The sequence below is a fragment of the Narcine bancroftii genome, chromosome 3, assembly GCF_036971445.1.
Source record: "Narcine bancroftii isolate sNarBan1 chromosome 3, sNarBan1.hap1, whole genome shotgun sequence".
In the NCBI taxonomy this organism is placed as follows: Eukaryota; Metazoa; Chordata; class Chondrichthyes; order Torpediniformes; family Narcinidae; genus Narcine; species Narcine bancroftii.
This window is the reverse complement of record NC_091471.1, coordinates 78,657,472-78,681,329: the sequence shown is the minus strand read 5'-3', so window position 1 is coordinate 78,681,329 and position 23,858 is coordinate 78,657,472. Positions and strand designations below refer to the sequence as shown.

Sequence of the window (23,858 nt, the reverse complement as noted above, 5' to 3'; positions counted from 1 at the left end):
AATGTACTGTCTGATGTGTAACAACATCTTTTAATGATTAGCTCTGTTTAAATAAATTATTTTTACAGGGAAATTATTTTGTCGATGTCCTTTTGTAACATAAAAATGGTTTTGAGACCATAATATCCATATATTATGAGAATCTGATGCCACTGAAACTAATGATAGTGATTTTAATATTTGCTTCCTTTATTGATTAAATGAAATGCATCTTTGCTGAGACAAGCAATTGTAAAACTACTTTGTCAATTTATCGGTATGTGCTTTTTTTTCTAATATTCAGGAATGAGGAAAAGGTCTTTAATTCTGCAATAAAGCAAATTTTTCTTCATTAATTAAAAATTAAAATTTGATTAATTATAAAGTTACTTTAATATAATGTTAGTCAAAATTTAATACAACTTTGATCCAGACTTGCATTGCTTTTTTTAACTACAGTATTTAAATAGATTTGATAAGCCTGTACCAGTAATATAAACGTAAGTAGTATTAGGGTTGGAAGTTGATCAAAATAAAACAATTCTCTGTGAGATTTCCAGGCACACAATCAGCGTTGTGAGGAACATGCATTGTTATAGTAATAAATCCCAGAGAAAGCATCAGTTTCAGTTTTATTGCAGTTTATTTTCTATATATTTATTAGAATCCGAAGAATAAATATGTTGGTTAGTTTCCCATGGTATTGTATGTAGGCAATGCATTTTTGAAGTCAAGGGCAACACAGTGGAAGATAGAAAAGAAGACTTTTGTGGGGGAAAGAATAAAATAAAAGATAATCAAGAGGTCTCAGAGAGGAGTTGTAAAAATCTAAAGTAATTAATTTGGAAGCCAAGTGGACAAGCTACTTGCATTTTAGGTTGTTAAACTGGGACAGGATTTGCACAGAAATTGGCAGGGCCCTAGAGAATATTGTAGGGGGGAGAGAGACACACACACACACATACACACACACCCAGGGATACAAATACTGTTGGCAGTTCCCTGAAAAAGGCAAAGCGGGCAGAATGCTGAACAAAGAGTTTGTCATGCTTCTTTAGTCAATCAGAGCATTGAATACAAGTGTTGGACCTTCATGTTATGACAAAGTTGTACAGAGCAGAGTAGACCTATCAGCCCAACCAGATAGACATTCTGTAAGATTTTATTTGGAGTGCTGTGTGCAGTTCTGGTTGTCCATGTATGGTAAAGATGTCATTATGGATTCACAAAGATTTAACTGGGACTGAAGGATTTGAGTTATAAAGAAAAGCTGTTTAGGGTGGTGCTTTTTTCTTGTGTAGGGTAGACGCATAGAGATATATAAAATCATGAGGGCTTATTTATGGTGAATGGTCAGATTCTTTTTCCAAGGTTAGGAGAGTCTAAAATTAGAGGTCAGAGATTTAGGATGATATTCCGGGAGAAATAGTGGCGGCGGAGTCAATTGTATTATTTAAGAAAAGGTTGGACAGGTATATGGATGAGAAGAAGATGGAGGGTTATGGGCATTGTGCAGGGAGGTGGGACTAGAAAGGGGTGTTTGGTTCAGTGCGGACTAGAAGGGCCTAATGGCCTGTTTCCGTGCTGTAATTGTTATGTTATGTTATGAATAAAATTAAAAGGGACTTGAGGGACAAATATTTCACAGAATGAGTGGTGCACATATGGAACAAGCTGGTAGAGGAAGTAGTATAAGTGACAAATATTATACGATAACAATGAGTGGAGATGAGATACGAAGAGAATGATGTCTGAAAATTGGAGAGTTGGTGTCTGAAGAGGAAACAATCATAAGATCTTCTAATATAGAGGTCGAGATGGGGTTAGGTAGTTTAATGTGCTCTTTACAGTCTATGCTGTCCATTTATTAGGTACAACCAGAAACCATTTTGAAGGAAAGAAAGTTGTCCGACTTGAATATGAAGCTTATATTCCGATGGCTGAAGCTGAAATAAAGAAGATCTGTAGAACTATTAGGAATCGATGGCCAAATATTCAGCACATTAGAGTTCATCACAGGCTTGGGTAAGTTACTGGTACTGAGTATGTTGTGGCATTAAGATAGGGGATAGTTGGAATGAAAGGGGACAGGCAACCAACATGAATGTATTGTATTTTAATATGATATTTTGTGCTTTTTTTTAAAAGAGTACATTATGCCAATTTACCTGTTCTTTATTTAGGAATATTTTCATGGCATTTTACATGATTTATATTCCAAGTTCATTTATATGGCAAGTTATCATAGTTAAATTTAATGAGTGTGAAATCATGTCAAGCTGATTAATAATGACCTTGGTGCAGGTTGTGCTATGATTGAGTCATTTATTTTTGGTTTGTTTTTTTTTTAAGTCAATGTTTCACCTTCTGTTTTTCCTTGTTCCTTTTGCTGCTCTTTTCTTTCCTCAGTTGTGGCTAAACTATTAGTTTATAAAAGTTCGACATGTTTTATTCTTGACTCTATTCCTTTGTTTATTAAGCTGATGATCTCGTATGGCTTTGTAACTACTCTCTCAATGCCCTGGTTACTTTCAGAAAACTGTTCACAAATATATCCAAAGCCTCCTGCTTACAACTGTGCAATATACTCTATATTGTCTTCGCTCATATTCTTGAATGAAATATTGCATTTATGCTATTTTGCATTAAAATTTATCTCTCCATTTGAAATCTATTGCTGTCTTTCTGTCTGTGTATCATAGCTCTAAATTTAATGTCATTTTCAAATTTTGACATTTTTCCATCCATGTCTTTATGTAAGTCATTAATATAAATAAAGAAAAGGAACAGTGCAAGGAGTGACTCTGACAAGCAGTACTTAGCCTTCAGCTTGAACAATCAACTATTGTCATACCCGTCTGCTTATTGTCTCCAAGTCTTTCTTGTATCTGTGCTGTTACTGATGCTTTTATTCCTAGGCACTAATTTGCAACCCAACTTTTTATGTTGGACTTGGACAAATCCCCTACATTAAAAATATTTTCTGCATTTCCATCATCAACTTTAGAACCATAGAAAATTACAGCACAGAGGCAGCCCTTTCAGCCTGTCTAGTCTGTGCTGAACCACTTTTTTTGCCTAGACCTGCAACCAGTCCATAGCCCTCCATAGCTCTTCAATCCATGTACCCGTCCAAATCCTTCTTAAATGTTAAAATTATGTTTCAGCCTGTCTAGTCTGTGCTGAACCACTTTTTTTGCCTAGACCTGCAACCAGTCCATAGCCCTCCATAGCTCTTCAATCCATGTACCCGTCGAAATCCTTCTTAAATGTTAAAATTATGTTTGCATTTACCACTTCAGCTGGCAGCTCTTTCTACACTCCCACCACTCTCTGTGTGAAGTTCTTCTTAAACTTTCCCCTTTCACTCTTAACCCATGTCCTTTAGTTTGCACCTCACCCACCTTCAGTGGAAAAAGCCTATCTACTCTGTCTATTCCCCTCATAATTTTAAATACTGTACCTCTATCCAATCTCCCCTCATTCTTTTATACTTCAGAGAATAAAGTCCTAACCTGTTTAACCTTTCCCTGCAACTCATTTCCTGAATTCTGGACAACACCCTAGTAAATCTACTCTGCACTCTTTCTATCCTGTAGTTAGGAGACCAAAACTGCACACAATACTCCAAATTTGGCCACATTAATGTAAGCACCAACCTGGGACCAGATATGGTACTCTGGTCCAGCTCTCAGCAGATTGTCTTCATTATTCAGATGACAGTTCTTTGGGAGGGTACCATGGATGAGGCGCCAGAACAGACAGCATGCACTTCCTTCTTTTTAATCTGTATAGGTTCCATGACTTTACTCTTGCTTCCCTTATTTCCAATGATTCTGTGCCCATTTCCTCAATGAATAAAAAACATTAAATCTCCCCCATCTCTTGACTCCATACAAAGCCGACCACTCTGATCTTCAAGGGGACCAATTTTGTCCCTTACTATCCTTTTGCTCTTAATATTACATGTAGAAACCCTTAGAATTTTCCTTCACATTGTCTGCCAAAGCAACCTCATGCCTTCTTTTAGCTTCCTGATTTCTTTCTTGAGGGTTTTCTTGGATTTTTTAATGCTCCTCAAGTATCTCATTTGTTCTGTGTTCTGTATCGTAAAAGAGGAGACATCTGATTTGGATGAGGTGAAATTTATAGCAAGTCATTAAAATAGTCACTCGTTTTCAATTTTCAACCCATTTATTATGTCTGTCTTTGCTTTCTAATTTGTTGATAGCAGTGACATACAGAAATGACTGGATGATCAACTTGGATATTCCATCTCAAAGAATATATCGCATTGTAGATCCTTAATTACTTCAACTGCCCCTCATCACCTTCTTATCATTTAAATGCTTAAAAAAGTCTTAAGCATTCTCTTTTATGCTCATTGGCTCCCTCTTCACAAATTCTCAGTCTTAGTTTCTTTTTTGTTTTCTCTTACATTAAGCCTGGTTCTCACAGATTATTAATTGTACTAGTGCATATATCCTGGTAATTTTATTTTTGCTTCAACTTGCTCTTTATCTCCTTTGTTGTCTTGGAGGTTCTGCCTTTGGTTCTTTAAATTAGTGCTTTAGTTTATGTTTGTGTTAATGCAGATTAATTTACAGCCCCAACAATTCAAGAGGACAACAAATGGTAAAATGTTCTGATATTCGAGAACAGAAAAGCATAAAATTAACTGAAAAGAGATCTTGGGGAGTTGGGTTTTTAATCTCAGGATTATTTCCCATGCCATGAACTAGTGAAGCAAGAAATAGCAAGTACTGTTAAGTGGATGGCTAAGGCACTGGTGCAGGTGGGAGAGCTTTCAGGTATGTGGATCATTGGGCTCTCTTCTAGTGCAGCTGAGACCTGTACAAGTGGTACAGGTTACACCTGAACTGGAGGGCATCCAATATCCTGATATTTAATTTCTGTATATCCCTATAATTTTAAAATAAAGAATGATAAAGCACATTTATATTTCACAGGTATTTTCTACCCTTTAGACATCCACAGGAAGCTATTAGATTAATTTCATTTTGGTCACTGTGCACTTAAAAAAAAAAGAACTTTGATTTTAGAACTTGCTCATTGCTTATTTTTTTTAAATTTGCTTCAGATATTTTTTACCTTATTATTTTGCAGATTAGTTAATGTAACTGAAGCAAGTGTAATCATTGCCATCTCCAGTCCACATCGAAATGAGTCCCTTGAAGCAGTGAAATATTGCATTGATACTTTGAAAGCCACAGTACCCATATGGAAAAAGGTATGTGATTTGACATCAGGGAGATGAAATTCAAATAGGGCACTTGTCCAAAAAGAGAAAGAGGAAATTGGAAGTAAATTTTACCTACATGTATTGTATTTGAATTTTTTTCTTCACTAAGGATAACACTAATTGCATGTATGCTTTAGTTCTCGAATCTTATAACCACCTGTAAAAATGAAGGAGCTGTCCTCGTATAGTTGACATCCTGTGTATGATGGTTCAAAGATGATAGGAAGAGAAAAGAAAGGCAAAAACTCACTTTTAAAATTTGTTTAGACATACAGCATGGTAACAGGCCATTTCAGCCCACAAGCCCATGCCGCCCAATTACAACCTACAACCCTGGTACATTTTTGAATAGTGGGAAGAAACTACGCAGACATGGGGAGAACGTACAAACTCCTTACAGACAGCACAGGATTTGAACCCCAGTTCCAATCACCGGCACTGTAAGAGCATTGCACTGACTGCTATGCCAACCGTGCTGCCCTTTTGTACATCACACACACACACACACACACACACACACACACACACACACACACACACACACACACACACACACACACACACACTGTATGCACATTGTTATGAACTAGCTACCCTTTTAATTTTTTTGTTTGGGTCTAAACAGACTTTGTTAGCACTAAGAAAGGAACAGCAATGGAAAATTCACTAGATAAAGTTAAATTCAAGATAATGATTTTTATTAAACTATCAATAACATAACATTTCTTACTCATCTCTAAACTTAACTCTAAATTTAACCCCACTATGCGCAAATACATGTGTGTGTATAATTAAAGTTCCACTCTAAACTTCACCATCATTTTAGTCTTGCTTGAAGGTCTTAAATTCTCAGTTCAGAAATAATTATAAAGCACTTTTAAACATCATATCTTCAGGCCTATTTATTTACAATTCTTTTGATGAGATATCTTGAGAGATATTCTTTATATATAGAAATGACCATCTTCTGAGCCACAGATTTATCTTCTATGAAAAGGAGTCACTTTAAACTTCTCAGCTATCTTACACATTTTTTTCCAGCGATCTTTAAACTTTGAAAATTCAACTACACATCCTCATTTGCCCACTGTTCTTTTAACATTAAATGTCCTCTAATCTCATGTTCTCTTACTTCACACAAAAGTAAATTAACACCTTCTTCCCAATTCTCACAATAATAAGTTCTCATCATAGTTTTTAAAGTTGAATGAAACCTCTCCAAATCTCCCCGAGATTCTGGTGGATATGCAGGCAGTGCAATTTGTTTAGCTCCCAGTTTATAAACTAATTGTTGAAATACACCTGACATAAAATTCTTCCCTTTTTTGATCTGATTTTATTTCTTTAGGCAGACCAAATGAACTGATTTTTTTTAGAGCCCCAGACATAGTTTTTGCTTTAATGTTCCTGAGTGGTATGGCTTATGTAAACCTAGAAATGGCACCCATAATATTCATTTCCTGTTTTTGTTTTGGACATTGGACCAACACAGTCCAGAATTACTTTTGAAAAAAGTTCTCCAAAAGCAGGAATTAAAAGCTGCCACTATGGGACCTTGATTAACAAGTGTTACATATTTTACAAAATTTATTAACATCTTTTCTTAAATTTGGCCAATAAAATTTTCATAATTTTGTAGGTAGTTTCATTTACTCCAAGATGCCCATGTAAAGGCGTTTTATGAGCCATGTTCAAAATCTCATCTCTCGGCTCTAGGAATTATAACCACTGCCCATTCTTCATTTGCCATAATCTGACATAACCTATATTTTCTCATTAATAAACCTCCTTTGAAATAATGTCCAACTGCCACTCTCTTAATTTCTTCACTAAGAGTGTTTTCTCTCTAACTTCAGCAAGATGACTATATTCACTTTGTTTTTCTATTAATTTTGCTCTGGATAGTGAGAAGTACTTTTCCAGCTGCTGTGCACTGTCACAGACTTTTAAATCATTTTGGACATCACTGTCTTCACAGGCACACTTTTCTTTCTTCACACTGGATATCTCTGTTTCATCAATGACTGGCTTATCTGTTAATGTCACTGCAGAACTAACTTTATTCTCTACTTCAATCTATTTTTTTATTTTCAATTTTAAAATCAAAATTCTGACTTGACAAATAAATATTGAAACTAGCTGATGATTCATCACATCGTATCTCTTTTATCCCACAGTCTGTTTGCTTCTGCATCTGACAGCTTGTTTGTTTTATCTCACAGCCTGCTTCTTTCTGGACCTGACAGTCTGCTTCTTTCTGCTGTTGTATCTTGCAAGCTTTTAAATCACTTTGTCCAGTACTTTTTTCACTGGCAAAGTTTATAAACTTTAAATCAATTTGTCCAACACTCTCATTGTCAATAGTTTCCCTTTCATTCTCAAACTTACTTGGATACTTTACTGCAGAGACAACCTTATTTCCTGACACAAAAGATTTAAATTCCTTCTTAACTTTACCAACAATTTCTTTTCCATTTCTCTGTGTTTCACCCCTTTAAATACAAGCATCTAGTGCTGTTTCCTGTTCTCTCTTTCTCTTAATGAAAAAACAATTAGCAACCGCATGTCCAGTTTTCTTACAATAATTACAAAGTAAACCTAAAGGTTTGCTCCATTTATTTTCTATCTTATTTTGGTACTTCATGTTACCCTTTTGAAAAGGTACTTTGCGCATAAATTCCATATTGTGATAACTGCAAATGTAGCAGAATTTTGTCCCTTTTTAAAAATTTCACTTAGCTTTAATTTAAGATCTGGATTTAACACTAGCTGTAACTTCAACTGCATTTTTCCAATCTTCCATTTCTCTCTCAAATTCCCTTTGTTTCCTGGCTTCCTCCACCTTTGTCACTCTGCCTAATCTGTTTTTTCATCTTTAGCTTCATCAACTTTTTCCCTCTCTAGCTCATGCTGATTTTCAATTTTATATTTTTCTATCTCCATCTTTATCAGCTGTAACTGCTGTTCAAGAGAGCTACTCTCAAAAATTGTTTTAACTCTTTCTCTTCAAAAAATACCCTCTTTTACATAGTAGTCAGCCATAATTTTCTGAATCACTATTTTTTTTTCATCAACACTTTTACCTCCATGAGGTTCAACACCTTAGCAATAAGCCTTTTTCATATCTGAAAAGTTTGGTGATTACAAAAACTTTTTCAAATCCATTTGGACAATTTCACTTGGCCCACACTTAAATTTTGTTTTCAAAACACACTCATCTGTACTTTTTACAGAATCTAACCAAGTTTGGAAAGTTTCACTTGGCTCATATTTAGTTTTGGGGTTTAAAGCATAATCAGCTGCAATTTCTGCAGGCTTTGACCAAGTCTCCACTTTCAAATCTACACAAATTGGCATTGCCAAACATTTATCAAAACCCATTGCTGTTGTTTTGTTTCCACACACACAATAAACCTTAGCTAATAAAATTAGCTTTCAAAACAATTTTTAACTCAACAAATTGAATATTTATCGATCGAATAAGCTCTCATTAAGCTCAAATCTTTGGTTTTTTATCCTGGACGATCCCCCAATTATATTAAGTGTTTTCAAGAGTGAAAACTCCTGTAACATACAGGGTTTTGACTTCTGTACCCTCCAAATTGAACTCATCCAAAAATGTCTGAATTCGATAATATATTTCCAGATCATATCTCATGTCATGTGATATGTGACATCATTTCTGTCTTTGAAGCTCATAAGGTCTTTTGACACAAACGTGTTAAAAAGCATTCAAGTCAATTTACGTCTCCGAGAAGTCTGCTTTCCTCAGAACTAAAATGGCCCTGCTTTTATACAGGTGATTCTAACACCTATTGTTTCCAATATCTCAAGAACCATCTTAAATCCTTTTCATCTTCTTGACTCTAACTTCAATCAGCATCCATTTTTGTCTCATTTCTGTCTTCTATTTCAAAGAACCACATGTGTTTAAAGCATGAATGTGTTGTCTTTGTGCCCCTCCAACCACCCAAGCTAACTTATTAAACCAGATCTAGATAAAATATAGTTTTAACATTAAAATAAAGATTCATATTAACACAGATCCATTACAATATTATGTGTGTGCATCTGTGTAGGTGATGTATGTGTATGTGTGCATATATGTATGTGTACCAATACCTAACAGAGATATTTCTACAAGTGTGCTTGAATGCTTTCCATTATTTAATTTTTAATTGTGTAGAGTAATCTAAAAGTTAATGCCCAAGTAAGATTGGTAGTGATGAAAGAGAATGCTATGCTAGCATTCATTTGGAGAGGTATTGTGTTTAAGAGTAGAGAGGTGTTAATGAGGCTCTATGTGGTAGTGGTGAGACCCCATTTGGAGTACTGTGTACAGTTTTGGGCTCCCATCTCAGAAAAGATGTGATGTTGTTGGAAAGGGTGCAGAGAATATTTACCAGGATGATTCCTGGAATGAAGGGGCTGGAGTATGGGAAACATTTGGCAGCTCTAGGATTGTACTCTTTGGAGTATAGAAGAGTGAGGGGGGATCTCATCGAGACATGTCGAATATCGAAAGGTTTTGACAGAGTGAATGTGGATAAGATGTTTCCTTTGATGGGCAAATCGAGGATGAGGGGGTCATAGTCTTAAAATTAGAAGTTATCCAATTAAAACAGAGGGAGGAAGAACTTCTATAGTCAGAGGGTTGTGGATCTTTGGAACTCACTGTCACACAAAGCAATGGAGGCCAGATCACTGGGAGTATTTAAACAGGAAATGGATAGGTATCTCATCAGTAAGGGTATAAAAGGATATGGGGAAAAGGCTGGTAATTGGAACTAGTGGCCTGTTTCTGTTCCTTTATCTTGTGATCTTGTGAAAAACCAGGAGATTGTATTACACTGTTTTAAGCTAATTTTTTGCTACTCCCACCATTCTTTTCAATGTAGTGGATGCCACCCTAGCTATCCCATTTGAAATGCTTTATGTAGAGTTAAAGGGGATAATGGAGAAATTTTCTCTGGCCTCTTGAGTATAGCTCAGCTGGCATGAATAGTGTTGCAGTTAAAACAATGCTATTATAGTGTCAGTGATCCAATTCAGAGTCTGGCTCTGACTATGAGGAATATGTATATTCTCCCCACGACTGCATGAATTACCTCTGGGTGCTCCAGTTTCTTCTAACCTTGTAAAAAATATATGGGGTTAAAAAAATATTGATGCAAACTGTTAGCCACGTCATTATTAGGTATAAATCTTCAATCCAGAGGTCCAATCAGCAGAAAACGAGCATTTCATAAAGATGGGAAATCGGCAGGAAGGGGTCCTCAAATCTTCTCAGGATTTATCAAATTCCTGTTGTGGCCATGTGCATATGCTTGTGCGTGACAGGGAAGCATGGTTTATGGCTGTATTTTTTCAGGATAATGTCTGCTACTTGAAGTGTGTTTTCAATTCCTTTTATTTTAAACCAGGTCCTAATCATTTCTAATTTATTCCCAATCAAAAACTAAATCCAAGTTGAATTCTTGACTTTTAAGGAAAAAAAGACCATGCCAGACGTAATACAATTGGAGTGAAACATGAAAGTCTGCAGTTGCTGTGAGGAAATCAGCAGATCTCGCAGCATCCATAGAAATTAAAGATGTACAGTATGTTTCCCCATATCTGAAATTCGGTTTACCGAAGAGGGAGAGGAGCACAGGGAAAAAGGCAATAAATGAAGATTGATTGGAGGACATGAGTGGAAAGGTGAGAATTAATCAGGGAGAGTGTATGGCTCTGTGATTTTATTTAATTTTGGTAGCAGGCCCTACTGGCTCATGAGCCTCTGGAGGAAAGAAAACAGGGAAAGAGAGAGATGGGTGGTGGCTAACAGAAACCAGACAAGTCGATGTTAATACTATCTAGTTGAAGGATGTCCAGACGGAATATGAGGTGTTGTTGCTCCAATTTGTGGTGGTCTCAGTCTGGAAATAATGAGACCATGGACAGTCGTCAGTATGGGAATGGGAAGGGGAATTGAAATGGGTGGCCTCTGGGAGATCCATGCTATTGCAGCAGACAGAGCAAAGATGCTCAACATAGAGATCTTGCAGTCTGCATCTAGTCTCTCTGATTTAGAGACGAACAGAACAGGAGCAACAGATGCTGTATATGACTACTGCAGATTCAATTGGAAGGACTGTTTGGAGCACTGAGTGGTGGTGATGGAGGAGGTGTTGGAGCAATTGTAGCACTTCCTATGGTCACAAGGGTAGGTACCAAGGGGGGTTTTAATGGGAAGGGATGAGTGGACAAGGGAATCATGGAGGGTGTGATCCCTGCAGAAGGTGGAGAGGGGAAAATATGGTGGTGGGATCACATAGTAGGTGACAGAAATGGCAGAGGACACCACGTTACAATCCCCTTCAATGAAGGTGACACATCCAATTATGGGGCCTCTCTACCTGTACATGCAGCCATAAACAGCAATGCATGCTCCTCTCTCTGTTGTACGCAGGCATATGTACATGTGCACCCTGTCAGTGACTGAAAACCTCAAACTGCATTTTGAATTCAATCAATCTAGTGATGCAATGAATGTCACATGGTGAACATCACAACTGCCAAGATAAATGCTGGGAGCCTCATTGATGTGTGTACCCGACCCTGTTCATCACATTTTTGATCTTCAGCTGTCGGTCAAAAGAATGATAGTTTATCCTTCTTGGATTTGCCTGGTATCTTCATTGTTTATCTCTAACAGAAGAGCATGCAAAATGCAATTCAAACCAACTTGTCCAGTAAAGTTCCAATTCTGGTTCCAACAAGGTTGAGAAGGCCTCCAGTCCTTTAGTTAATTTTCCTGACTGCAGTTCTGAATAGGGCCTACTGGAATAGAACTAATCTGCAGAATAGACATGGGCTTTTCAGCCTTTGTCACCTCCACGACAGAACCACTTGGTTCCTCAGAATCTTAAAGCCCAGCTAGTTTGGTGATATCGTTTTACAGAATGGTTCATATGCATCTTCAGACTACAGCCAAGTTGTCAACTCTTAGCTGGTTCCTCAGTTAGGGGAACATATGAAATGATGATAAATCATACCATTGCCAGTGATGCCCATAGGCCATGAATAATTAAATAAAAATAGACCACCTTCAACAGGCAGGTAGAATGCTGGAGAGAAACTGATTTTCTGGAAATTCCTCCAAATCCAGTAGCAGCGTAAGATGAATGTAGGCATCGTCTCCCAGGCCAACATCCCCAGCACTGAGTCTCCAGTTACACTCTTTGGGCTCAGATAGGTTGGCCACATCTTTTGTGTTTGACACTGAACTATGGAATTCTTCCTCAAATTCATTTGAAAAGAGAAACACCACCCCCACTTGCAGCATTAAAATGATCAACAAATTAAAGATTAAGTGCACTTTATTATATATTTTAATGGTTTAATCTTAAGATTTAAAAATGTTGTTTTCAAACTTCTAATTTATTCTTCCATTTTTGTTTCCTCTAAGAAATGCTGTAATTTATTTTTAATTATTTTCAAATTAGGAAATCTATGACAATGAAGAATATACCTGGAAGGAAAATAAGGAGTGTCAGTGGGTAAAAAAATAACCAGAAGTAATCTTGAAAGTTGTCTGTTGTTAAAGAAATTAATGTAATGAATTGAAATTAATTAAAACTGATTATTTACTTTTACATGCAAATATTGATTATGAAGTTTGTACTTTTGAATAGGATTACATAGAGTACCTGTAATATTTCCATGGTGGTTAATCTGAAACTTGTTGATGCCACTTAATTTCATACTGATTCACCAGAATTTATGTTAATTTGCATTTATGAATGAACATGTACAGCAATTTTATTCTTCAATTTAATTTTGCCCACGAAGTTCAATTGAAGAGAAGGCTGTATCAATTTTAAGCTATTGCCAGTTTCCATGCATTGCACTTCATTTGGTTCTGAAAGTGAATTTAATTTTGCAAGTTAAAAGTATAGTATACTGCTTAGTTTTTAAATGCATATTAAGAGTTACAATTACATTGCTCTTTGATTGAATGGAACTATCTAAGGGAAAACAAAATACTAAACTTTAAATGATGGGTGTTTACAAACACTAGAGTAATATGCTCTTCATCATGTATTGGTAATTAGAAGCACGTTTCACGTGTATAATAGTAGTCAACTTGCAATTTGGAAGAATACTACATTTGCAACAGGACTCCTGGCTGTTGCCCAGAATCTTAGCCCATTTGAAAATTTTTTGAACGAACGACAATTTGATTATTACATAGAGAACTAAAATTTTAGCTGAGTGAAGGAGAGAGTATGAAGGTTGAAATCAGAGTTGATTTCAGCGTTTGAAATGTACTTGTCTGCTATCTGCAATTACTGAGACTTGTAGGATGCCTTTTTGAAGAAGATTTATGATTTGCTGGAATACCGACGCATTCTTTGTGGGTCTAATTCTGTAGTCAGTGATAAATTTAAATAATGCTGTTAAGGTTTTGGTAAAATTCCTGTTTCCACTGAAAATCCCTGCTGTGGAAGGAAAAAGTGGAAAATAGCGGGGGAGAATTTCCATGGGGGGTGTCACTTTGCTGTAACATTGGTGGAAGTGGATATAGGAGCTCCTAAAATAAAACATGCATAATGATTGGATCCAAAACTGTTTTATATTGACTCATACTTTTTTTAAACCATTTAGTGATATTTAGCCAATCTGCTACAATTCACCTTATCTCTTGATTTCCTGTATTTTAATCTCTGCCTTGAGTACATTCAATGAGTAATCCGCCCACAGCCCTTTTGAGTTAAAGAATTCTAAAGATCTGTAACTATTGTGAATATTTTCCCATCTCCTAAAAGACCATCCCTTTCATCCTGTAATTCTGCATCAAGTTCAAAACTTTCACTTGAGGCTCAGCTACTGCCTTGTTAACCTGTCTTTTAAACTTTTATGTCTCAAAGGTATCACCTCTTTATTCTCTGAATTCAAGTGGGTTTAGGCCAGTCTCCTCATAACTCCCTCATCCCCAGGAATCATTCCAATAAATCAACATAGCACGGAAATATATCCTCACAGCATGTAAACCACCTCCAGGTGTGGCACATCAACGTCTTGTATAATTGGAGAAAGGTTTTTTTTGTATTTTGATTCCATTTACAGAAATTGTTTGTAATATTGTACAGTATTTGTGATTACTTCTGTGGTTGATGATCTGGTAACCCAAAATCTAGCTGAACACCCATATTTACTGTTCTTAGTGTTTTTTTTAATCTGCTTTATGCACTGGCCAAGTTGCATCATTTCACATATAGTTAGTCGCTATTCCAGTTACATATCCAGTCTTTTGCTCTGTATCTACTTCAACATGTAACCCAAATCCACTTAGTATAATTGGCCAACTTGGATAGATTATTCTCTGACTTTTCAGCTAATTTATACACTGAACATTCAGTATTGAACCCTGAGGTATCAGCTGGCCAATCTATAAAAATACCCATTTATTCCTTTTTTATTCTGTTCTTGAACCAGTTATGGTTCATTACTTCTAAGCCTGTGAGTCTCTATTTTGGTAGCAAACCTATTATGAGGTACCTTATCAAATGTCTTTAGAAATTCAAATCCAGTAAAATCCTCAGTATCTGGAATTCAAGCAACTGGCAACCCAACCAACTAACAAAGAAATTGAGGAAATGTATATATATTAAAAAATTAAAATAAATAAAAATTTAAAACTGTAAAAGTAAATTTTCTCCAAAGCAACACACAACCACCTTGGTGAAGATGGGAGCAAACATTCAGCCAGTGGAGTGCGCTGGTTGTGCCCTGCCCACAGCAGCTGTTTGAATAAAGTTGTATTTGAATAAAATGCTGCTGCCCAGGATGAAGAGCCGGCTGATGCTTCTTGCTGCTGGGGCGATGCAATCACAAAGAAGGCTCACTAGTGGATATTTTATGTGGTGTTTGAGGATATTTGATATGTCACTGAAGATTCTCTAAAACTTCTTTTGGTGTACCGTGGAGAGCATAGTGGTTGGTTTCATCACTATCTGGTACAGAGGTGCCAATGCTCAGTTCAAGGAAAAAACTCCAGAGAGTTGTTAACTTGGCCTGCGACATCATGGGCACCATACTTCACTCCATCAAAGTCATCCACAGGAGGAAGTATCTTAAGAAAGCAGCCTCTCTCTTCAAGAACCTCCACCATACAGGCCATGCCCTCTTCACTCTGCTACCATGAGGAAAAGGAACAGGAGCCTAAAGATGAGCACTCAGTGGCACAAGGACAGCTTCTTCCCCACTGCCATCAGATTCTTGAATAATCATTGATTCTGAAATCTTGCTGATAACTGATGCCAGACCAAGATATCTATCGCTCCCTATTCTCCTTTCACAAATAGCAAAGTTCAGTTTTCTACCTACCCAGCTCATATTGCTGTAAAAATTAAAGTTTTGGAAAATCATTGTTAATGCATTCAATCTCTGCTGCTGCTTTTTCTAGAAAATTCAAATCTATAGAACGAGGTCCAGAAAACTTTTAATAGCTCTACCATTTCTCTTTAATGATGTTAAAATTCTAAATTATCACTGTATCCTCATTTCATCACCCTCTTTCCTACAACTGAAAATGCAGATGAGTTTAGGGCATGGATTGGTACGTGGGATTACAACATTATTGCTATTAATAAGACTTGGTTGTAGGAGGGACAGGACTGGCAGGTTAATGTTCTGGGGTTCTGTTGTTTCAGATATGAAAGGGGGAGGAGTGGCATTGCTAGTCAGGGAAAATATCACAGCTGTATTTAGTCAGGACAGCCCAGAGGGCTTGTCTACAGAGGCCATATGGCTGGAGCTGAGGAATGGGAAAGGTGTGACCACATTGATAGGCCACCCAATAGTCAAAGAGAATTGGAGGAGCAAATTTGTAGAGAGATAGCAGATTGATGAAGGGAACAGACAGTTGTGATAGTAAGAGATTTTAACTTTCCATATTGACTGGGACTCCCATACTGTAAAAGGGCTTGAAGTTTGTCAAATGTGTTCAGGAAAGTTTTCTAAATCAATATATAGAGGTACCAATTAGAGAGGATGCAATACTTCATCTCCTATTAGGAAATCAGACAGGTCAGTTGACAGAAGTATCTGTAGGTGAACATTTGGGTCCAGTGACCATAATGTCATTAGTTTCAAGTTAATTATGGAAAAGGATAGGTCTGGTCCTCAAGTTGAAATTCTAAATTGGAGAAAGGCAAATTTTGTAGAAATGAGAAAGGATCTAGGAAGAGTAGATTGGGATGTTGATTTCTGGCATCGATGTGTTCAGTAAGTTGAAGGCCTTCAAAGGTAAAATTTTGAGAGTACAGAGTTTGCATGTTTCTGTCAGGATTAAAGACAAAGTTAACAGGCATAGGGAACCTTGGTTTTCAAGGGATATTGGTGATCTAGTGTAGAAGAAGAGAGAGGAGTATAGCAGGTATAGGCAACAAGGAGCAATTGAGATGCTAGAAGAATATAGAAAATGTAAGAAAATATTTAAGAAGGAAATTAGGAAGGCAAAAGGTACATGGTAAACCCAAAGGGCTACTACAAGTATTTTAAGAGTAGAAGGATAGTAAGGGACAAAATTGGTCCCCTAGAAGATCAGGGTGGTCATCTTTGTGTGCAGCCTCATGAGATGGGGAGGTCTTAAACAAGTTTTTTTGCATCAGTATTTACTCAGGAATCTGGCATTGTGTATAATGAAGGGAAACAAGCAGTAGTGGGATGGAACAAATGGAGATTAAAGAGGAGGTGCTTGCTGCCTTACAGCAAACAAAGATAGATAAATCCCTTGGGCCCGACATGATATTCCCTTGGACCTTGAGGGAGTCTGGTGTAGAAATTGCAGGGGGCCTAGCAGAAATATGTAAAATGTCCTTAGCCATGGGTGAAGTGGTGAAGTGCTGGAGGATTGGAGGGTAGATCATGTTGTTAAGTTGTTAAAAAAAAAGGCTTCAAAAGTAAAAGCAATGAAATTACAGGCCAGTGAGCCTGATGTCAATAGTGGGTAAATTATTGAAGGGTGTTCCGAGAGATTGGATGTACATGTATTTGGACAGTCAAGAGCTGAATTAAGGATAGACGACATGGCTTTGTGTGTGGTAAGTTATGTTTAACGAATCTTAGAATTTTTCAAGGAGGTTACCAAGAAAGTCCTCTACCGGCACCACCTACGGCTCCTAGAACGCTTCCACCAGCGTTGTCTCCGCTCCATCCTCAACATCCATTGGAGCGCTTACATCCCTAACGTCGAAGTACTCGAGATGGCAGAGGTCGACAGCATCGAGTCCACGCTACTGAAGATCCAGCTGCGCTGGATGGGTCACGTCTCCAGAATGGAGGACCATCGCCTTCCCAAGATCGTGTTATATGGCGAGCTCTCCACTGGCCACCGTGACAGAGGTGCACCAAAGAAAAGGTACAAGGACTGCCTAAAGAAATCTCTTGGTTCCTGCCACATTGACCACCGCCAGTGGGCTGATAACGCCTCAAACCGTGCATCTTGGCGCCTCACAGTTTGGCGGGCAGCAACCTCCTTTGAAGAAGACCGCAGAGCCCACCTCACTGACAAAAGGCAAAGGAGGAAAAACCCAACACCCAACCCCAACCAACCAATTTTCCCCTGCAACCGCTGCAATCGTGTCTGCCTGTCCCGCATCGGACTTGTCAGCCACAAACGAGCCTGCAGCTGACGTGGACTTTTTTACCCCCTCCATAAATCTTCGTCCGCGAAGCCAAGCCAAAGAAGAAGAGATGAAGGAAAGGGTGTGGATGTTGTCTACATGGACTTTAGTAAGGCCTTTGACAAAGTCACACATGGGAGGCTAGTTCAGAAGGTTTTGACACTAGGTATCCATGCAGAATGGGAGAAGACACAGAATGGTAGTGGACGATTGTTTCTCAGACTGGAGGCCTGTGACTAGTGTGCCTCATGGATCAGTGCTGAAACTATTGTTATCTCGATCAATGATCTGGATGATAAATTGGATCAGCAAGTTTGCTGATGACACTAAGATTAGAGGAGTTGTGGACAACGAGGAAGGCTTTCAAAGCTTGCAGAGGGATCTGGACCAACTGGAAAAATGGGACAGAAAGTGGCAGATGGAATTTAATGCAGACAAGTGTGAGGTGTTGCATTCTGGAAGAACAAATCAAGGTGGAACATGCACAGTAAATGGTAGGGCACTGAGGAGAATGAAGATTCAAATGTATCTGGGAGTACAGATACATAATTCCCTGAAAGAGGTTTTACAAAATTATCAGGGTTATAGACAGAGTAAATGTGAGTTGCCTCTTTCCACTTGAGAGATAAATACAAGAAGACGTGGCTTTAGGGTGAAAAGGGAAAGGTTTAGGGGGAACTTTTTCACTCAGACAGTGGTGGGAATACGGAACGAGCTGCCATCTGATGTAAATGCGGGATCATTTTTAAGAATAAATTGGATAGATACGTGGATGGGAGAGGTGTGAGGATTATGGAATAGGTGCAGGTTGGTGGGACTAGTGGAATAATCTTTTGACACAGACTAGAAGGGCTGAATGGCCTGTTTTCTGTGCTGTAGTGTTCTATGGTTTTAACCATGCATCATAAATAGTGATACAAATGTAAAGTATAAGCCATTTCTTTAATTTACTTCTTCCTCCTTTGCCTTAAAGGGCACACATTTATTTTGCTTTTTTTTATAGTGTTGTAGAAGTCCTTACAATCCTTTATTTCTTGAATTGCTTCATATTCTGCCATTTCCTTTTCCCTTAGTTCGTTGATTGGATGTTGCTAAAACACCTAAAATTCTGCCAGTTCTCAGTTTAGCATTGTATGCTTTTTACAATCTGGTATCTTGAACCAGCTTTATTTAGTAAACTTACTAGTCTCAATCAATCAAGTTATCCAGAGGTAAAAATTTACCACTTGCCTCTGAATGGCTAAGGTTTTGTTATTTTTTAAAATTTAACGTTTATTACAATCATCCCTGAAGTTCTACAAATCAAAAAAGTTGTGTAAAATATACGTTGGTAGCTTTGGTACAATGTATTCCTATAGACGGGGAATAACGTTATTAATTGTAAATTGAAAAATCATACTTAAAGAGACAATGATGTTGTAACAGGCATTTGCAAATGAAGGAATTAAGCAGTAAAAGTCCATCATAAAGGTATGTTTTTGATATTGTTGTAAAATAGATAAATTGTGACCTCTAGTGGTGTCAACTTATACATACATTCTCAAGTACTGTACATTCTTAGAAGTTTTCATTGCTTTTTTTTTAAAAATAGGGAACAGTGGCTTGTCTAATAGAAAAGAGACAAAGATCTATATTTGCATTTATAATGGGGTTTAATCATTTAACATTGAATTAAACTTTTAGCAAAGTGTTAAAGCAGAATCTAAGCTACTGATGTTACAAACACTGCATTTGTTCAATGTATTGATTAAAGATTTCATTAAAATGATGACAGATATTGTGTTTATAATTTGTACCCCCGCACACTTGTATTCAATACAAAGGGTGGTGATCAAGAGTGAGTAAGGTGGTGGGCATTTGGGTAGGAGTGGAGTAACCAATTACTTAATCTACCAAACTTTTTATTTGCAGACCCTATATTACCATGCAAAAATGTAGAACATTTTATTAAGACATTGGCAAAAATTTGATTCAAGCCAGTTGGATGCATGTCTACACTTTATTCATACCTTGATGAAGGGCTCAAGCCTGAAACATGGGTTATGTATCATTATCTTTGCTAAATAAAATATACAGTTTGACCTGCTGAGTTTCTCCAGCATTGAGCTTTTACGTTAATCACAGACTGACAGTGTGCAGATATTCGTGTTTTACTCACGAGTTTGCAGGTTTTCCTAACTGAGGGGGTTGTGGAGTTCATTGTTTTTTTTTCCCAGAAACCTGTTCGTCTCGGTTACATTTATAAAAGGTCCAAAGGAGAAACAATGTCCTTTATAGAGCAAAGATAAAGATACATAACCTATGTTTTGGGCATGAGCCCTTCATCATCTACATCAGAATTATGAGAACCATCCGCAGGAAGATAAATTCACAGAGAAGATAGATAAAATGTTCACAGACTTTTGTACAATTTGAAAAATTACTGGGAATAAGTGAAAATGCTCAACAAGTTGTACACTTAGGCTTTATTAAAGAAAATTACCGTATTAGAGATACAAACATTTCACATTTTGAAAATAGGAAGCAAGGTATAGCAAGACAACCCTTTCACTTTTCATTCCAAAATTTAAAAAAAACTGAATCATACAATTTGGGGGTAAAACACCTTATAAATATAAGAAGCAAACATATATAAATAGACACAAATGCATCAGTGCAATGAGTAATGTCCCAGCAGTACCCCAGAATGGCATTGGATTCATATTCAGCCCATTTTTTAATGCACTGATCTCACTTATAGCACTTCAACAAGCAAGTATTAAAATATAAATGCTGGGAGCAGAATTGTTGATGCTTAAAAAATGTACTAATCACATTATTTAAAACTGTACCAGACAAAGAATCTGTGTTGCAATAAAGAGAATTCTTGTAATTTTAACCACATCCCATAGATAGGTTTAAAAAAAACTTTTAAGAACTTGAGATGTTTTGTAAGTCATATTTACAAAATAATATATTACTGACCTGAAATTAGCACAAAGCATTAAGATGGGTTTTAATAAACTCCTAACTGTCATGTGTTTCAATAGATTGTATGCAAACTAAACCCTTATCATTTTTTGATGGAGCATTGGTCTGTTGAAAATATTGAAATGTAGCATGTGGCAGAGTGCAGTGAAATTGGAATGTTTACAACTGAAATATAAACTAGTCTTATTGACCAAAAAGGAAATACATTTTCAATTGTTAATACAATGTGTGCTTTGATGGCAGGACCATTATAAAATTGAAGTTAAGTTTTGGGTAATATTATTGGCTGAATTGAAACATAGGTTGTTTTTACCAATGTGCTTGTGGATAAGTACCAATGATTGAACTGTGCACAAAAGATTGTTCTGAAGATGTCGTGGCATCAGAGAATCTTGGTCACCAGAAGTGAACTTTAGAAACCTGCTGAAGGATTTCCTGCAACCTTTTGACATTTTCTGCTGATGAGGAAGGTGTCCTGCTAGCAAAAGCTTCCATTACGCAAAGTGGAATGAGCTGCCATCTGATGTATATATGGGCTCGATCTTAGGTTTTTAGAATAAATTGGATAAATACATGGATGGGAGAAGTCTAAAGGATTATTGAATGGACCTTTGCCGTCCATTTGCCGTCAATATCTTAATGAAAAGTAGTAAAGTGTGAATGGTATAAAATATAGTTTGCCTTTTACATTGAGGATAGGAGGAAGACAGAACATCTTAAAATGGAGGTTTTTCTTTTTTAGTTAGGGATTTTTAAACAAAATTCATCTGATTAAATGATTAAAGATTTATTTTTTGTAAGGAACATTTTTTTACCAAATACAATTATTAATTTTCAACATATCATGTCTAAATTCCAGAATATTTTGAAAATTCCAACTTTTCCCCATTGACTCAGAAGATTCTGAATGAAATTCTTGAAAATTAACAAGTGGAATTAGCCAGTTTTCTTCATAAAGTACAGCCTACAAATTAAATGACATATTTTGAAGAAATGTATCCCTATGTTTTAATTAGTGGACAAAATACAAAGAAGAGCAGAGGATTCTTGCTTTTCTTCAGGAGTGAACATTTCACCACTATAAAATGTAAACATTGAATCTATCAAACATTCACTTTTTTTCTGTAACGTTACTTAGAAGTGACTTGATATGAATACATCTACTTGCTACCAGTCATATCCAACAGAAGAGTTTAATCAGAACCGGACAATTCACAGTGAAATTAACCATTATTCATTATTCTTCAGCAGCATTATCAATAGCATTGTCTTCATTGTCCTCTTCATTCTTTGCCAGTTTGCTGTATTTTCTTTTAAAGAATCCAAGCTATTTGAAATAAAATGAGCATTCGTTTACTGCTGTTAAAAAATGCATTGCCCTTCTTATTTTTCTCATATGAATGAAATAAGTGGGAGTTTATTGTCATACACATATGTACAATATACAAATGCAATAAAAAGACTTCCATGCATCTTCCCAGCGATATAAAACACTAACACATAATCGTAGATTGTTATTTATAGGAACATATGGTTTGCTCTGGCTGCATGTAAAATAAAGTTCTTGCTCACTTTTGATTTAATAACTGGCATAAACAAACCTCTTAGAAAGAGTCAGCATCAATATTATTGGACAAACAGTCTCCATCTGAACATTATGCCTGAAAATAAATGTTATGAGACTGTACCTTATAATCCTTTCCAAAGAGAACATCTGATGAATAATTTCATGTGTGAAATTAATATATTATTAACTAGATTATCAATTTTCTAAGCTCACCTATTAGATGAGCCTTAGGGAAAACAATTTTTTTTTAGGATGACTCAAAACCATAAAAGCAAATTAACAATCATGTTGCTCTCACTTTCTAAAGTCTTGTGATTAGTTGAAAACCAGAGAAGTTACTTACTTTCCACAGGACAGCAATGAGTGCTAAAAGTACAAGTAATCCACCTATGGCACTCCCGACAATTATTCCGATGGGAACTTTGACTTTTTCCACAGGTTTGATTAATGTAACTGGGATCTAATAGTCAAAATGAAAAGCATAGTGAAATGTCTGTCCTATTCAAAGATTCATTAAGCATGCTAATTTGGAACAATAAAAAAATGTCTAAATTGACGAGTCTCGTGAACCAAGCAGATAGCCATGCCAGAAAACTTAAATGTTCTAATTGTAATAATACACAGGACATAACTGGAATATGTTGTCCAATTACTTATCTTACAAGCAACTCAAATCAGGAAAAGTTAAAATGATCTTGATCAGCTATTCTCAATGGGTGATATACAGCCCCTGGAGGCCACAGCACATTTAAGGGACTGAACATGGACTGAAATAATAAAATATTTTAATATTTTTTATTTACTTGGTAGAAGTACAGAAGAACTCATCTAAATAACTGCTTGACAGGGAATGGGGTCCATAAACATTGAGCAAAGTCCTGATGGAGCCATAACCAAAACATGTTGAGAATTACCGGTAGTGATTTAGATAACTCATATAAAATGTCCAGACTCATGGTCAGTAGTGTTATACTGAAATGGAGCAGGAGCATTCTTTGTATTGGTTTCCAGTAATTCCAAATAACCTTTGCAATTTCAATTTAAATTGTGATCTTTAGTTGAACCAAGTAGAAATGATCTGGACAGTCAGGTAAAGAAGCTTCTTTCATTCTTTTATGTTGCTCCAGGAGAATAATCAGTACCTTCAAGGACAGTCCAAGTTGCATAATGTTCTACCACCTTTTCTCCATTCCATTTGAGATCCCATAGATAAGATGGCCTTGGACTCATTTCTGTAGCATTTTAATGCATGAAATCCATCTAATGGTCCTGATTTTAATTGTGGTAAAACAATGCAGCTTATTTCTATGAAAGTTTCTTTCCACCAACATAGCAATGTTTTTAAAAATGGAGAGATACATGGATAGGAAGTTGGGACATTTTGATGGAAGTGGGCAAGTTGGACTTG

At 36.6% G+C, this 23,858-nt stretch overlaps 3 protein-coding genes across 11 annotated transcripts in view; 2 read left to right on the top strand and 1 right to left on the bottom strand.

Annotated features, from left to right (window-relative positions):
* Positions 1–12,879, top strand: part of mocs2 (molybdenum cofactor synthesis 2) — an 84,300-nt gene extending 71,421 nt beyond the window's left edge. Inside the window, exons 6-8 of one of the 2 annotated variants that reach the window (XR_011353476.1) lie at positions 5,107–5,230; positions 10,732–10,942; positions 12,730–12,879. The gene's annotated coding sequence lies outside the window, so the exon portion shown is untranslated. Of the gene's footprint in view, positions 1–1,850; positions 1,941–5,106; positions 5,231–10,731; positions 10,943–12,729 lie in introns of those variants that run through there. The other variant, XM_069924334.1, reaches the window with a different exon arrangement.
* Positions 1–19,681, top strand: part of LOC138757276 (molybdopterin synthase catalytic subunit) — a 46,985-nt gene extending 27,304 nt beyond the window's left edge. The window contains exons 3-5 of the mRNA XM_069924333.1: positions 1,851–2,004; positions 5,107–5,230; positions 12,730–19,681. Of these exons, the coding sequence (XP_069780434.1) occupies positions 1,851–2,004; positions 5,107–5,230; positions 12,730–12,795 (344 nt within the window). The 3' untranslated portion in view covers positions 12,796–19,681. The remainder of the gene's footprint in view (positions 1–1,850; positions 2,005–5,106; positions 5,231–12,729) is intronic.
* A 682-nt stretch (positions 19,682–20,363) lies between these two features.
* The window catches only part of LOC138757275 (integrin alpha-2-like), a 214,641-nt gene continuing 211,146 nt past the window's right edge, over positions 20,364–23,858 (bottom strand). For all 8 annotated transcript variants that reach the window (XM_069924323.1, XM_069924324.1, XM_069924326.1 and 5 more), the window contains 2 exons: positions 22,794–22,910; positions 20,364–22,210 (listed from right to left, as the gene is read on the bottom strand). In XM_069924323.1, the coding sequence (XP_069780424.1) occupies positions 22,121–22,210; positions 22,794–22,910 (207 nt within the window). In that variant the 3' untranslated portion in view covers positions 20,364–22,120. The remainder of the gene's footprint in view (positions 22,211–22,793; positions 22,911–23,858) is intronic.